This window comes from Ambystoma mexicanum, chromosome 11, assembly GCF_040938575.1.
Source record: "Ambystoma mexicanum isolate Mex_15411 chromosome 11, UKY_AmexF1_1, whole genome shotgun sequence".
Classification (NCBI taxonomy): Eukaryota; Metazoa; Chordata; class Amphibia; order Caudata; family Ambystomatidae; genus Ambystoma; species Ambystoma mexicanum.
In genome coordinates this window covers 1462047159-1462061120 of record NC_090934.1, presented here as the reverse complement: position 1 = coordinate 1462061120, position 13962 = coordinate 1462047159, and the positions used below count along the sequence as shown (strand labels likewise).

General features: G+C 51.3%; 1 protein-coding gene across 2 annotated transcripts in view; it reads left to right on the top strand.

The window, feature by feature from the left end:
• IQCH (IQ motif containing H) overlaps nucleotides 1-13962 on the top strand; it is a 1923049-nt gene that overhangs the window by 185363 nt on the left and 1723724 nt on the right. For both annotated transcript variants that reach the window (XM_069625132.1, XM_069625131.1), the window contains exon 4: nucleotides 4362-4485. In XM_069625132.1, the coding sequence (XP_069481233.1) occupies nucleotides 4362-4485 (124 nt within the window). The remainder of the gene's footprint in view (nucleotides 1-4361; nucleotides 4486-13962) is intronic.

The following is a 13962-nucleotide window of genomic DNA, read 5'->3' as shown; positions in this document are numbered from 1 at the left end:
CTGGTTGCTAGTAAGAAAAATGTATATTTTCCACCACTGAGCAATGTACAAAAGACCCTGTATAAAAATGGACACCTTGTGTCCATGATAAATGTACCAGGCATGTTCCTGTTTCCCAGTGATGGTCTCTGCTCACCATATGGCAGCTGCTTTTCAAAGGGTCTGTATGGAGGCCATAGGATTCTGCTTTCTGGACCCCTCTTCCTTTTCATTTTCGTGGTAGACTAACCTAAATAAACACAAAGAATGCGTTAGCCCAGCGCCAAGAAGCCATACTAATCCCCATAATCAAAAGTAATGTGGCATGGTATATTATAACTTTTTTCATATTTATTCTTAAGTGTAATACAGTTACATTAGAATACCATAATAAAATATTACAAAGTTACACAGATTACCTAATTCCTAACATTGAAATTAAAAATTAAAAAAGAACATAATGCCGATTCTACAAGTTCCTTTCCCGCCTGTAGGAAATTGAATTAGCATTGCATTATAACACACGTCTGGCACCTGGGGCAGATAATGGAGGAAGAACATGAAACCTCCTGCGCCCCTGTACGATGTACCTGCTACTTTGGTGTAGCTTCCTTGCATGTTGCACCGACTGAGAAGGGGGCTCTATACCCCAATCCGGCACAGAGGGGAGAGGGGGTGTTTTCCAGTTGCCCTAGGCCGTGCCAGGGCCCAGGGAACCAATTGCAAAATTAGCTGCCCCTGTAGGCAGCGCCTCAATGCCACTGCACCCAAGGCGGCCTGCAGATACTCTTTGGGAAAGGTATTTGGGTTTATAAAGGGGAGGGGCCAAGAGCCGGTTAACCCAGGGCAACCCTCAGGTAGAAGACAGAGCAGACATTGGGCTGTAGATCTGTCCCCTTAATCGGAAGCTAGTGCTAGCAAGCAACCCTCGTAAAAAACCACTGGGGTTGTGTTTCGTTTTTTTTTTGCTGGGAGTGGGGATATGGCCACTATCCTGGGCACTCTAGTTTCTGAACGGTCATGGGACCCCCTGAGTGAGAATGTTTCCTGGATCATTCCACCCTCTTCCTCTCTGAATGGGCTGACCTGGCCTCTTCGCTCCTTTCCTCCTCCTCCCAACTCCTCCTGCTGGGGGATCTTAACATCCATCTTGATTCTCCTGACTCTTCAGGTCCTTTCTGCAACCTATGCAACTCTTTCTCACTCCATTCTACCTTCTGTCCCGATACACACCGCTGGCCACACCAAGATGCTCTTATCTCCACAGACATGCCTCTCTCTCTATCCCTCTCACTACCTCACTCTCCTGGACTGAGCAATCTCTTCTCTCTTCCCACATGAAGCTCTCTTCTTCTCTAGCACTGGCACACCCTTCACTGCCCCCTGCCTTCAAGGTCATCCGACCCAGGGAAAGAGTGATAGTGGCTGCCTTTGCCTCCACCTACTCTCCTCCTTCTGCTCGTGCGGCTGGCCCCCACCCTGACACAGTCCTCTCAAACTTTCACCTCTCCATTTCAACACTCTTGCCCCTGTCATAAGGATCCGTCTGAAGCCTTCCAAAAAATGCAACTCATGACTCTGAGCTGGCTGCCCTTAAACAAAAGTGCAGAGCAACGGAACGGAAATGGGGATCTTCAGGTGCACTATCTGACAAAACGGCCTGCCGCCTTCTTCAAAGGCAATATAGACTCTGCATCCGCTCCAAGAAAAGAGTCTATATTCAACCCTGCATCTCAGTGGCATCTGACAACATAGCCGAACTCTTTAAAGTCTGCAAGGAGCTGGCCAATCCTATTGCAGCCTCTTCCTCTTCCCCTGGCTGCTCATTTCACTGCCAAAACACAGGACATCCTGTCCTCTCTCTCCCCCACACCTTCGCCTGCAGCTGCGTCTCTGGGGTCCTCCTCATCCCCTCCCCCTGCGTTTCTCTCCACCCTCTCCCCTGTCACACCTGAGGCAAGTCCGGTCCATGAAAGCCTCTTCCAAACAGGTTGAGCCTTGCCCTCCTAAAACCATCAAGGACAACATTGATTCTCTTGCACCAGCCTTGGCCGACCTCTGCAACCTCTCCTTTGCCACTGGAGTTTTCCCCACTTCTCTCAAGCACTCTCTTGTGCACCCCCTGCTCAAAAAAACCTCTGCTGACCCTTCTATCCCGGCAAACTATCACCCGATCTCCATCACTCCTTTCCTGGGCAAACTCCTGAAGAAATTAGATATCTCTCAGCTTACCCTCCACACTGAATCTGTTGGTTGTTTCCATGACCATCAGTCTGGCTTTAGAGCATCCTGATGCACGGAAACTGCTCTTCTGAACACCTGTGAAGACCTGCTCTCAAATCTTGACTCTAACTCTCCTTCTGTCCTCCTTCTTCTTGATCTCGTTCCTGCCTTTAACACGGTAAACCACAACATCCTGATCTCCTGTCTCTGTGATGCCCTTGGCATCACAGATCTGGCCGTGGCGTGGCTTGCCTCCTTTCTCTCTGACCGTACTTCCCAGGTGGAACTTGGGTCCTTTCTCTCCTCTATCATGCTCGCTACTTGTGGTGTCCCCCAGGGATCTAACCTATCCCCCTGGATCTTTAATGTCTACATGGCCCTCTTGGCCCACAGGATCCCTACCTTCACCTCTAAATTTCATTGTTATGCAAATGACATGCCTGCTCCTTCAGGCTACCCTTGGCATCTTCCTCCTCCTCGCTGGTTCCTGGCTGTCTGCAATTCAGTCTTGGTGTGCTGCTAACGATCTCTGCCTCAATGCCAGTAAGACAGGGATCGTCTTCATTGGAACCCCTGTACCCGCTTTCCTAATTTCTCAATGGCCGGCCTCTCTTGGCCCTGCGCCCCCACCTGCTAGTGAGGCAAAAAATATGAGGGTCATTTTTGACTCCACTCTCCCCTTTTCTTCTCACAACTCAGACATCTCCAAAAAGTCCCACTACCAGCTGCACCTCCTCAGAGGTATTCTACGTTTCTCACTTTCCCCCAAAGGCTGACCGTCTCCAGAGCCCTGGTTCTCTCTAGGCTGAACTACTGCAACAGCCTCTTCCTAAATCTTCCTATTTCTACTCTCCGTCCGCTAAAACTCATCGAGAACAGAACCGCAAGACTTATCCTTGGCCTCAAGCCCAGGGACCGCATGTCTCTGGCGCTGAAATCCCTCCACTAGCTCCCTGTGGCTGCTAGGAACAAGTTCAAGACCCTCTGCATAGTCCACAAGACTTTCTGGGGCCGGGTCCCACACTATCTACAACGCTCTTCCTAAATACTCTCCTAGAGCCCTCCGCTCAGCCTCCTCCACTCTCTGCAGGTGAGCCGCTTTCACAAACAGAGATTTGGAAGTAGATCGTTATGCCCTGCAGGTGCCTCCCTCTGGAACAGCTGCCCTGCCTCTTTTCGCCTTGAACGAGCTCCTTAAATTCCGGAAACTCCTCAAGACCTACCTCCTCCTTCCTCTTTCTGTCTCCCTCTCCCCTGCTAACCTCCTCTGCCTTTCTCTCCTGCCTCACTCCTCCTTCTCTTCCTAGCTCTGTTCAATTTTTGCTGACTGGTTGCCTGGTTCACCTGCAGAGCCTCGCAGGTCCCAGGCTCCCCCGCAAGTCTTTGCACTTGCCTGCTGGCCTCTGCACTATGGTCTGCACTTTCAGAATGCGTTCCACGAGAGGGGTAACCTCTGTGCGCTTAACCCAGGAACCTGCTGGACTGGACCCACTTGTTCCCCCACCCCGCTCCCTTGCACTTCTGTATGTACACTAGAATGACCTGAATTTACGAGGCCCAGTAAGTTCTGTCCCTCCTTTGTCTCCCATCCCTTATCTGGTTGCACTTGAAACACTTCATGCACTAGGAGAAATGCGGTCAGGCCTAGTATGTTAATTACTTGTTCTATTAGATCATTCGGAAACCTCAAGGCCTAAGAATGACTACTGTATATCCTTGCTCCCTTCCCGCCTTGAAGCGCTTTACCTCTATAACTGCTGTACAAATGTACAATCACTATAATTCCTGGGCCCCCTTCATGGGTGAAACTTCTGGTTACCCTTGGCAGGCAGGTGCTGTGTTGATATGCTTTGATCTTTGAACCTTCGGCTTCGGGCAAGCAGCTTGTTTTCTGTGATATCATGTGTGTGATGTGGTGATGGGCGAGTGACTGGCGCTCTCCGGTGCAGACGTGTGCACATCCTGCAAGCGCGCACATGGAAGACACCCCCGGCAGGGACGGCTGTCACTCTGCACAGAGGAACGCGCCGCTTCTTAATTGTCTCTCTGCATTATTGCTGCTAACAAAGGAATTGGATAATAGGCGGCGTGTCGTGTTCTGGGCGCCCGGCGGCGCTGTACACGCTCGGTAATGAGCTCGTGTTTCTCTTGTTTCACAGGGGCCCTCAGATGGACGCCGCCGCATGTGCCCAGAAGCCGCTCCAGCACCCGCAGATGCCGGATAATCGAGCACCAGCTGTTCCGCCCATGAGCAGAGCCGTCCGTGTTTCCGCAGGTGCACAGGTCTGACATCCAGGCGCCGCAAAGAGCGCCGCCTTATCAAATGTTTGCGCAAATGTTCAAATTCCGCAAATGCACTTAGCGCCAGTTTTAGCGCTTGCGTAATACGCAGCGGAGAGAACGGCGGTGCCCAATCGCCACTAAAGCGAGATTTCGCCCATGGGGGGTAAAGTGTTTTCTTAAAATTGTGTCCGGCCAGAGTGATGTGAAATAGGGTTTGCTCCACATTTCTCCAGGACCCGATTGCAGAGGCGCGTGACTGCTCACATAGTTCCAGTATGATTTCGCACCCCCCACCCTACCCTTAGGCTCAATTCCCCTCCTCCCCCCCACTTCCAGACCCACTCGCAGCCACTGCCTTGCGGGTAAAGCTCAGCACATGTCTGGGACGTGGACAATGCGTAAGCTACTGTGCCAGTGTGGCTCCTGGAAAATCAACTGTATGCGCTGCCCCCCGCCCGCGCCCCCACTCCAAAAAAGCACATCGCTAGTAGGACCTAGTCCTCAGCCTGGCAAACATGATACGGCATAGGCCGAGTACTGGGGCAATGGCCCAGATCACACACAGCCCAAGAGGCCTAGTGGGGCTTAGCCTTCAGCCCCTTCCCCCCGGAGCTCCAGTCTTGCTTTGTTTAGACTCTGCAGCGTGCGTGAGTGCTGAAGCCCCGGGGTAAAGGAAGGCCTTGCGCATGGAGGGAGGAGTGGGGAGTAACCGCACAGAAGTCCGATAACAAACACGTGTGGGTAGAAGTGAGAAATGGCGCAAACCACAGTAAAGGAAAGAGATGGCGGTCTTCCTTCTGCTGCAAGTTATTGCTGCCGAGCACTGGATGTTGCCAATGTGCAGCCCCAGGCTGCCTTCTGCACTCGGGGCATCGCCTTTGCTGCTTCTCCGCCGCTGGGGGGCCCTGGAAAACTCGGGCAGCTTAACCAATGGTGGGGGGGGGGGGGGTTTGCATAGAGCACATAAGAGGCTGAGGATAGCTTGGGGGGGGGGGTGCAGTCCAGGGGACAGATTACAGAAAGCTTGCACCGGCGCAAGTGCAAAATTGCACAGTGTTAGCACTGGGGCAAAGTTTGACCTATTTTTAAAAAACAATGGGACATATTAGAAAACTATTGCACCATGACAAAGTGCCGTTTGGCACAGTATAAGCACCAGGGCAAAAATTGCCTTGTGCAAAAAAGATATATTTTCACTGCATTATTGCAACAGGAATGGTATTAGCACGAGGGCAAACTTTGCCCTTGTGCAAAAACTCATTGAAAATGTATCTTTATTGTACTATGGTCATTTTTGCCCTCGTGCTTATACCATGCCAAGCTGCACTGGTCATAGTGTCATAGTTTTCTAATATGTCCCAGTGTTTTCAAAAATAGGGCAAACTTTGCCCTAGTGCTAATACCGTGCAATTTCTGCACTTGCACCAGTGCAAAGTTTCTGTAATCTGGCCCCAGTACGGGAAGGGGGAATGGCGGCAGATGGGGAAACGCTGTTAGAAACGTATACATACAAGAAAAGGGGTGAAGGGCAAGCGTATGGGCGGAGAACGGTTCTGGGGCGAAACCTCGCGCTTCTCATGAATACCCCGAGAAGAGGGACCGTGAGGCACAGTAAGGGAAACGCAAAGGAACTTAGAAATAAAGTGAGCATCCCCGTAAGAAAAAGAGACAGCGCAGCGAGACGTGCTGAAAAGGCGAACAGCTGTGAACTGCGACGCACAGAACATATTGCCGAGAGACAGGAAAGGCGCCTTCCACGAATAAAACAATAACCCGGGATGACATGCGAACACACAAAGAAATGCGATCAGCCATCAGAGCCTGGAGGAAAGGAGCCGAATGGAGCAAACCGCCCAGAGCAGAAACCGCTGCAAGAAAGAGACATGCCAGCTGCTGATTACAAGGACGTGTGGAGATGTGATGAACTCACCCCCACCCCCCACGCTGTCCATTCCTTGGTGTCACGCCAAGATGCCCACGCGTCCAACATGAAAACTCCAGCCAGGACAGAACTTCACTACCTCCACCTGATAACGGAAAGAGAAATCCGTATACAACTGGCAAACGGAAACTCTCAAAGAGAAATCCGTATAAAACTGGCAAACGGAAACTCTCCAAGAGAAATCCGTATACAACTGGCAAAAAAACTCTCCAAGAGAAATCCGTATATAACTGAGATCCTCAAAGAGAAATCCGTATATAACTGAGATCCTCAAAGAGAAATCCGTATATAACTGAGATCCTCAAAGAGAAATCCGTATATAACTGGGAAACTGAAACCCTGAAAGAGAAATCCGCATGAAAATAAAAAAGGGTAACATGTATAGAAAAACGCACATATAAAGAGCCAAGGGTCGAGAAATTCAAAGAAACCATGAGAAGTAGAACGAATGCCCGAGAAAAAAGAGGGGCGTAGTGAAGGATAAACTGACACTAGATAATATGTGCTTCGTAGATGGAGGACATGCGGGATAGTGAAAATGGGGCACTAGTGAAAGGGTATGGATGGAGCACTAGTGAAAGGGTGTGGATATCGCATGCAGTAGAAGGGATGGGGTACTAGTGAAAGGGTATGCCATGGCATGCTGTAGAAGGGATGGAGCACTAGTGAAAGGGTATGGCGAGAGCACAACGTAGAAGGGGATAGGGCACTAGTGAAAGGGTGTGGATAACGCATGCAGTAGAATGGGTGGGCACTAGTGAAAGGGTGTGGATGGAGCAAGCAGTAGAAGGGATGGGGCACTCGTGAAAGGGTATGGATAGAGCATGCAGCAGAAGGAATGGGGCACAAGTGAAAGGGTGTGGATAGAGCGTGCAGTAGAAGGGATGGGGCACTCGTGAAAGGGTGTGGCTAGAACATGCAGTAGAAAGGATGGGGCACTAGTGAAAGGGTATGAATAGAGCGTGCAGTAGAAGGGATGGGGCACTCGTGAAAGGGTATGGATGGAGCATGCAGTAGAAGGGATGGGGCACTCGTGAAAGGGTATGGATAGAGCGTGCAGTAGAAGGGATGGGGCACTCGTGAAAGGGTGTGGCTAGAGCATGCAGTAGAAGGGATGGGGCACTAGTGAAAGGGCGTAGATAGAGCATGGATTAGAAGGGATGGGGTACTAGTGAAAGGGTATGCCATGGCATGCTGTAGAAGGGATGGAGCACTAGTGAAAGGGTATGGCGAGAGCACACAGTAGAAGGGGATAGGGCACTGGTGAAAGGGTGTGGATAAAGCATGCAGTAGAATAGGTGGGCACTAGTGAAAGGGTGTGGATGGAGCATGCAGTAGAAGGGATGGGGCACTCGTGAAAGGGTGTGGATGGAGCAAGCAGTAGAAGGGATGGGGCACTCGTGAAAGGGTATGGATAGAGCATGCAGTAGAAGGGGATAGGGCACTAGTGAAAGGGTGTGGATAGAGCGTGCAGTAGAAGGGATGGGGCACTCGTGAAAGGGTGTGGCTAGAGCATGCAGTAGAAGGGATGGGGCACTAGTGAAAGTGCGTAGATGGAGCATGGAGTAGAAGGGATGGGGTACTAGTGAAAGGGTATGGCGAGAGCACACAGTAGAAGGGGATAGGGCACTGGTGAAAGGGTGTGGATAAAGCATGCAGTAGAATAGGTGGGCACTAGTGAAAGGGTGTGGATGGAGCAAGCAGTAGAAGGGATGGGGCACTCGTGAAAGGGTATGGATAGAGCACGCAGTAGAAGGGGATAGGGCACTAGTGAAAGGGTGTGGATAGAGCATGCAGTCGAATGGATGGGGCACTCGTGAAAGGGTGTGGCTAGAACATGCAGTAGAAAGGATGGGGCACTAGTGAAAGGGTATGGATAGAGCGTGCAGTAGAAGGGATGGGGCACTCGTGAAAGGGTGTGGCTAGAGCATGCAGTAGAAGGGATGGGGCACTCGTGAAAGGGTATGGATAGAGCGTGCAGTAGAAGGGATGGGGCACTCGTGAAAGGGTGTGGCTAGAGCATGCAGTAGAAGGGATGGGGCACTAGTGAAAGGGCGTAGATAGAGCATGGAGTAGAAGGGATGGGGTACTAGTGAAAGGGTATGGCGAGAGCACACAGTAGAAGGGGATAGGGCACTGGTGAAAGGGTGTGGATAAAGCATGCAGTAGAATAGGTGGGCACTCGTGAAAGGGTATGGATAGAGCATGCAGTAGAAGGAATGGGGCACAAGTGAAAGGGTATGGATAGAGCGTGGAGTAGAAGGAATGGGGCACAAGTGAAAGGGTATGTATAGAGCGTGCAGTAGAAGGGATGGGGCACTCGTGAAAGGGTATGGATAAAGCATGCAGTAGAAGGAATGGGGCACAAGTGAAAGGGTATGGATAGAGCGTGCAGTAGAAGGGATGGGGCACTCGTGAAAGGGTATGGATAAAGCATGCAGTAGAAGGAATGGGGCACAAGTGAAAGGGTATTGTAGGAGCATGCAGTAGAAGTGATGGGGCACTAGTGAAAGGGTATGGATAGAGCGTGCAGTAGAAGGAATGGGGCACTAGTGAAAGGGTATGGATAGAGCGTGCAGTAGAAGGGATGGGGCACTCGTGAAAGGGTATGGATAAAGCATGCAGTAGAAGTGATGGGGCACTAGTGAAAGGGTATGGATAGAGCGTGCAGTAGAAGGGATGGGGCACTGGTGAAAAGTTGTTGATAGAGCGGGCAGTAGAAGGGGTAGAAGAGATGGGGTACTAGTGAAAGGGTATAAATGGAGCATTTAGTAGAAGGATGGGGCACGAGTGAAAGGGTATGCTATAGCATGCAGTAGAAGGGATGGAGCACGAGTGAAACGGTATGGCGAGAGCACGCAGTAGAAGGGGATAGGGCACTAGTGAAAGGGTGTGGATAGAGCATGCAGTCGAATGGATGGGGCACTAGTGAAAGGGTGTGGATGGAGCATGCAGTAGAAGGGATGGTACACCAGTGAAAGGGTATGGATGCAGCATGCAGTAGAAGTGGTGGGGCACTACTGAAAGGGTATGGCTAGAGCCTGCATGGTGCACTTGTGAAAGGGTATGGATAGAGCGTGCAGTAGAATGGATGCGACACTGGTTAAAGGGTGTGGATAGAGTAGAAGAGATGGGGTACTAGTGAAAGGGTATGGCTGGGGCATGCATTAGATGGGATGAGGCACTAGTTAAGGGGTATGGGCAGAGCATGCAGTATAAGGGACGGGGCCACTAGTGATAGGGTATGGATGCATCATGCAGTAGAAGGGATGGGGGCACTAGTGAAAGGGTGTGGATTGAGCATGAAGTAGAAGGGTGTGGGGCACTAGTGATAAAGTATGGATGCAGCATGCAGTAGAAGAGGTGGGCACTGGTGAACGGGTGTGGATAAAGCATGCAGTAGAAGGGATGGGGCACTAGTGAAAGGGTGTGGATTGAGCATGAAGTAGAAGGGTGTGGGGCACTAGTGATATGGTATGGATGCAGCATGCAGTAGAAGGGGTGGGCACTGGTGAACGGGTGTGGATAAAGCATGCAGTAGAAGGGATGGGCACTAGTGAAAGGGTGTGGATAAAGCATGCAGTAGAAGGGGTGGGCACTGGTGAAAGGGTGTGGATGGAGCATGCAGTAGAAGGGGTGGGCACTGGTGAAAGGGTGTGGATAAAGCATGCAGTAGAAGGGATGGGCACTAGTGAAAGGGTGTGGATGGAGCATGCAGTAGAAGGGGTGGGCACTGGTGAAAGGGTGTGGATAAAGCATGCAGTAGAAGGGATGGGGCACTAGTGAAAGGGTGTGGATAAAGCATGCAGTAGAAGGGGTGGGGCACTAGTGATAGGGTATGGATGCATCATGTAGTAGAAGGGGTGGGCACTGGTGAAAGGGTGTGGATAAAACATGCAGTAGAAGGGGTGGCACACTGGTGAGTGAAAGGGTGTGGATAAAGCATGCAGTAGAAGGGGTGGGGCACTGGTGAAAGGGTGTGGATAAAGCATGCAGTAGAAGGGATGGGGCACTAGTGAAAGGGTGTGGGTAAAGCATGCAGTAGAAGGGGTGGGCACTGGTGAAAGGGTGTGGATGGAGCATGAAGTAGAAGGGGTGGGCACTGGTGAAAGGGTGTGGATAAAGCATGCAGTAGAAGGGATGGGCACTAGTGAAAGGGTGTGGATGGAGCATGCAGTAGAAGGGGTGGGCACTGGTGAAAGGGTATGGATAAAGCATGCAGTAGAAGTGATGGGGCACTAGTGAAAGGGTGTGGGTAAAGCATGCAGTAGAAGGGGTGGGCACTGGTGAAAGGGTGTGGATGGAGCATGAAGTAGAAGGGGTGGGCACTGGTGAAAGGGTGTGGATAAAGCATGCAGTAGAAGGGATGGGCACTAGTGAAAGGGTGTGGATGGAGCATGCAGTAGAAGGGGTGGGCACTGGTGAAAGGGTGTGGATAAAGCATGCAGTAGAAGGGATGGGGCACTGGTGAAAGGGTGTGGATAAAACATGCAGTAGAAGGGGTGGGGCACTGGTGAAAGGGTGTGGATGGACCATGCAGTAGAAGGGATGGGCACTAGTGAAAGGGTGTGGATGGAGCATGCAGTAGAAGGGGTGGGCACTGGTGAAAGGGTGTGGATAAAGCATGCAGTAGAAGGGATGGGGCACTGGTGAAAGGGTGTGGATAAAGCATGCAGTAGAAGGGGTGGGGCACTAGTGAAAGGGTGTGGATAAAGCATGCAGTAGAAGGGGTGGGGTACTAGTGATAGGGTATGGATGCATCATGTAGTAGAAGGGGTGGGGCACTGGTGAAAGGGTGTGGATAAAGCATGCAGTAGAAGGGATGGGGCACTAGTGAAAGGGTGTGGATAGAGCATGCAGTAGAAGGGGTGGGGCACTACTGAAAGGGTGTGGATAAAGCATGCAGTAGAAGGGATGGGGGCACTAATGAAAGGGTGTGGATTGAGCATGAAGTAGAAGGGATAGGGCACTAGTGATAAGGTATGGATGCAGCATGCAGTAGAAGGGGTGGGCACTGGTAAAAGGGTGTGGATAAAGCATGCAGTAGAAGGGATGGGCACTAGTGAAAGGGTGTGGATAAAGCATGCAGTAGAAGGGGTGGGGCACTAGTGATAGGGTATGGATGCATCATGTAGTAGAAGGGGTGGGGCACTGGTGAAAGGGTGTGGATAAAGCATGCAGTAGAAGGGGTGGGGTACTAGTGATAGGGTATGGATGCATCATGTAGTAGAAGGGGTGGGGCACTGGTGAAAGGGTGTGGATAAAGCATGCAGTAGAAGGGATGGGGCACTAGTGAAAGGGTGTGGATAGAGCATGCAGTAGAAGGGATGGGGCACTAGTGAAAGGGTGTGGATAAAGCATGCAGTAGAAGGGGTGGGCACTGGTGAAAGCGTGTGGATAAAGCATGCAGTAGAAGGGGTGGGGCACTAGTGATAGGGTATGGATGCATCATGTAGTAGAAGGGGTGGGGCACTGGTGAAAGGGTGTGGATAAAGCATGCAGTAGAAGGGATGGGGCACTAGTTAAAGGGTGTGGATAAAGCATGCAGTAGAAGGGGTGGGGCACTGGTGAAAGGGTGTGGATAGAGCATGCAGTAGAAGGGCTGGGGCACTGGTGAAAGGGTGTGGATAGAGCATGCAGTAGAAGGGGTGGGCACTGGTGAAAGGGTGTGGATGGAGCATGCAGTAGAAGGGGTGGGGCACTGGTGAAAGGGTGTGGGTAAAGCATGCAGTAGAAGAGATGGGGCACTAGTGATAAGGTATGGATGCAGCATGCAGTAGAAGGGATGGGTGAACTAGTGAAAGGGTGTGGAAAAAGCATGCAGTAGAAGGGGTGGGCACTGGTGAAAGGGTGTGGATAGAGCATGCAGTAGAAGGGGTGGGGCACTGGTGAAAGGGTGTGGATAAAGCATGCAGTAGAAGGGGTGGGGTACTAGTGACAGGGTATGGATGCATCATGTAGTAGAAGGGGTGGGGCACTGGTGAAAGGGTGTGGATAAAGCATGCAGTAGAAGGGATGGGGCACTAGTGAAAGGGTGTGGATAGAGCATGCAGTAGAAGGGGTGGGACACTAGTGATAGGGTATGGATGCATCATGTAGTAGAAGGGGTGGGGCACTGGTGAAAGGGTGTGGATAAAGCATGCAGTAGAAGGGATGGGCACTAGTGAAAGGGTGTGGATAAAGCATGCAGTAAAAGGGGTGGGGCGCTAGTGATAGGGTATGGATGCATCATGTAGTAGAAGGGGTGGGGCACTGGTGAAAGGGTGTAGATAAGGCATGCAGTAGAAGGGGTGGGCACTGGTGAAAGGGTGTGGATGGAGCATGCAGTAGAAGGGGTGGGGCACTGGTGAAAGGGTGTGGATAAAGCATGCAGTAGAAGGGGTGGGGTACTAGTGATAGGGTATGGATGCATCATGTAGTAGAAGGGGTGGGGCACTGGTAAAAGGGTGTGGATAAAGCATGCAGTAGAAGGGGTGGGCACTGGTGAAAGGGTGTGGATGGAGCATGCAGTAGAAGGGGTGGGGCACTGGTGAAAGGGTGTGGATAAAGCATGCAGTAGAAGGGGTGGGGTACTAGTGATAGGGTATGGATGCATCATGTAGTAGAAGGGGTGGGGCACTGGTAAAAGGGTGTGGATAAAGCATGCAGTAGAAGGGATGGGGCACTAGTGAAAGGGTGTGGATAGAGCATGCAGTAGAAGGGGTGGGGCACTAGTGATAGGGTATGGATGCATCATGTAGTAGAAGGGGTGGGGCACTGGTGAAAGGGTGTGGATAAAGCATGCAGTAGAAGGGGTGGGCACTGGTGAAAGGGTGTGGATGGAGCATGCAGTAGAAGGGTTGGGGCACTGGTGAAAGGGTGTGGATAAAGCATGAAGTAGAAGGGTGTGGGGCACTAGTGATAGGGTATGGATGCATCATGTAGTAGAAGGGGTGGGGCACTGGTAAAAGGGTGTGGATAAAGCATGCAGTAGAAGGGATGGGGCACTAGTGAAAGGGTGTGGATAGAGCATGCAGTAGAAGGGGTGGGGCACTAGTGATAGGGTATGGATGCATCATGTAGTAGAAGGGGTGGGGCACTGGTGAAAGGGTGTGGATAAAGCATGCAGTAGAAGGGGTGGGCACTGGTGAAAGGGTGTGGATGGAGCATGCAGTAGAAGGGTTGGGGCACTGGTGAAAGGGTGTGGATAAAGCATGAAGTAGAAGGGATGGGGCACTGATTCCATACGCAGGTTATGGATTGATTAGGCCAGTTAGATAGAGGCAGAGGAGTGACGGGACCTGAGGGAGAGGGGGTCGGTATTTTGATATACATGCATGGGAAGAGGCAGTGATGGAGTAGTGACCACATAGCATTCTATACTCTAGAACCAGGGTCTCCAACCAGTAGCTCGTGAGCCGCTGGTAGCTCGCCTGAGGCTTCCCCCACAGTCGCTCCTTGCATCGGACACCAAAATGAGCACTGTGTGTTTATTTTGGTGTCTGACGTCCCTCCATCTACTGTCCCCTCAAAGTAAACCGTCAAAAGCTGTGTGC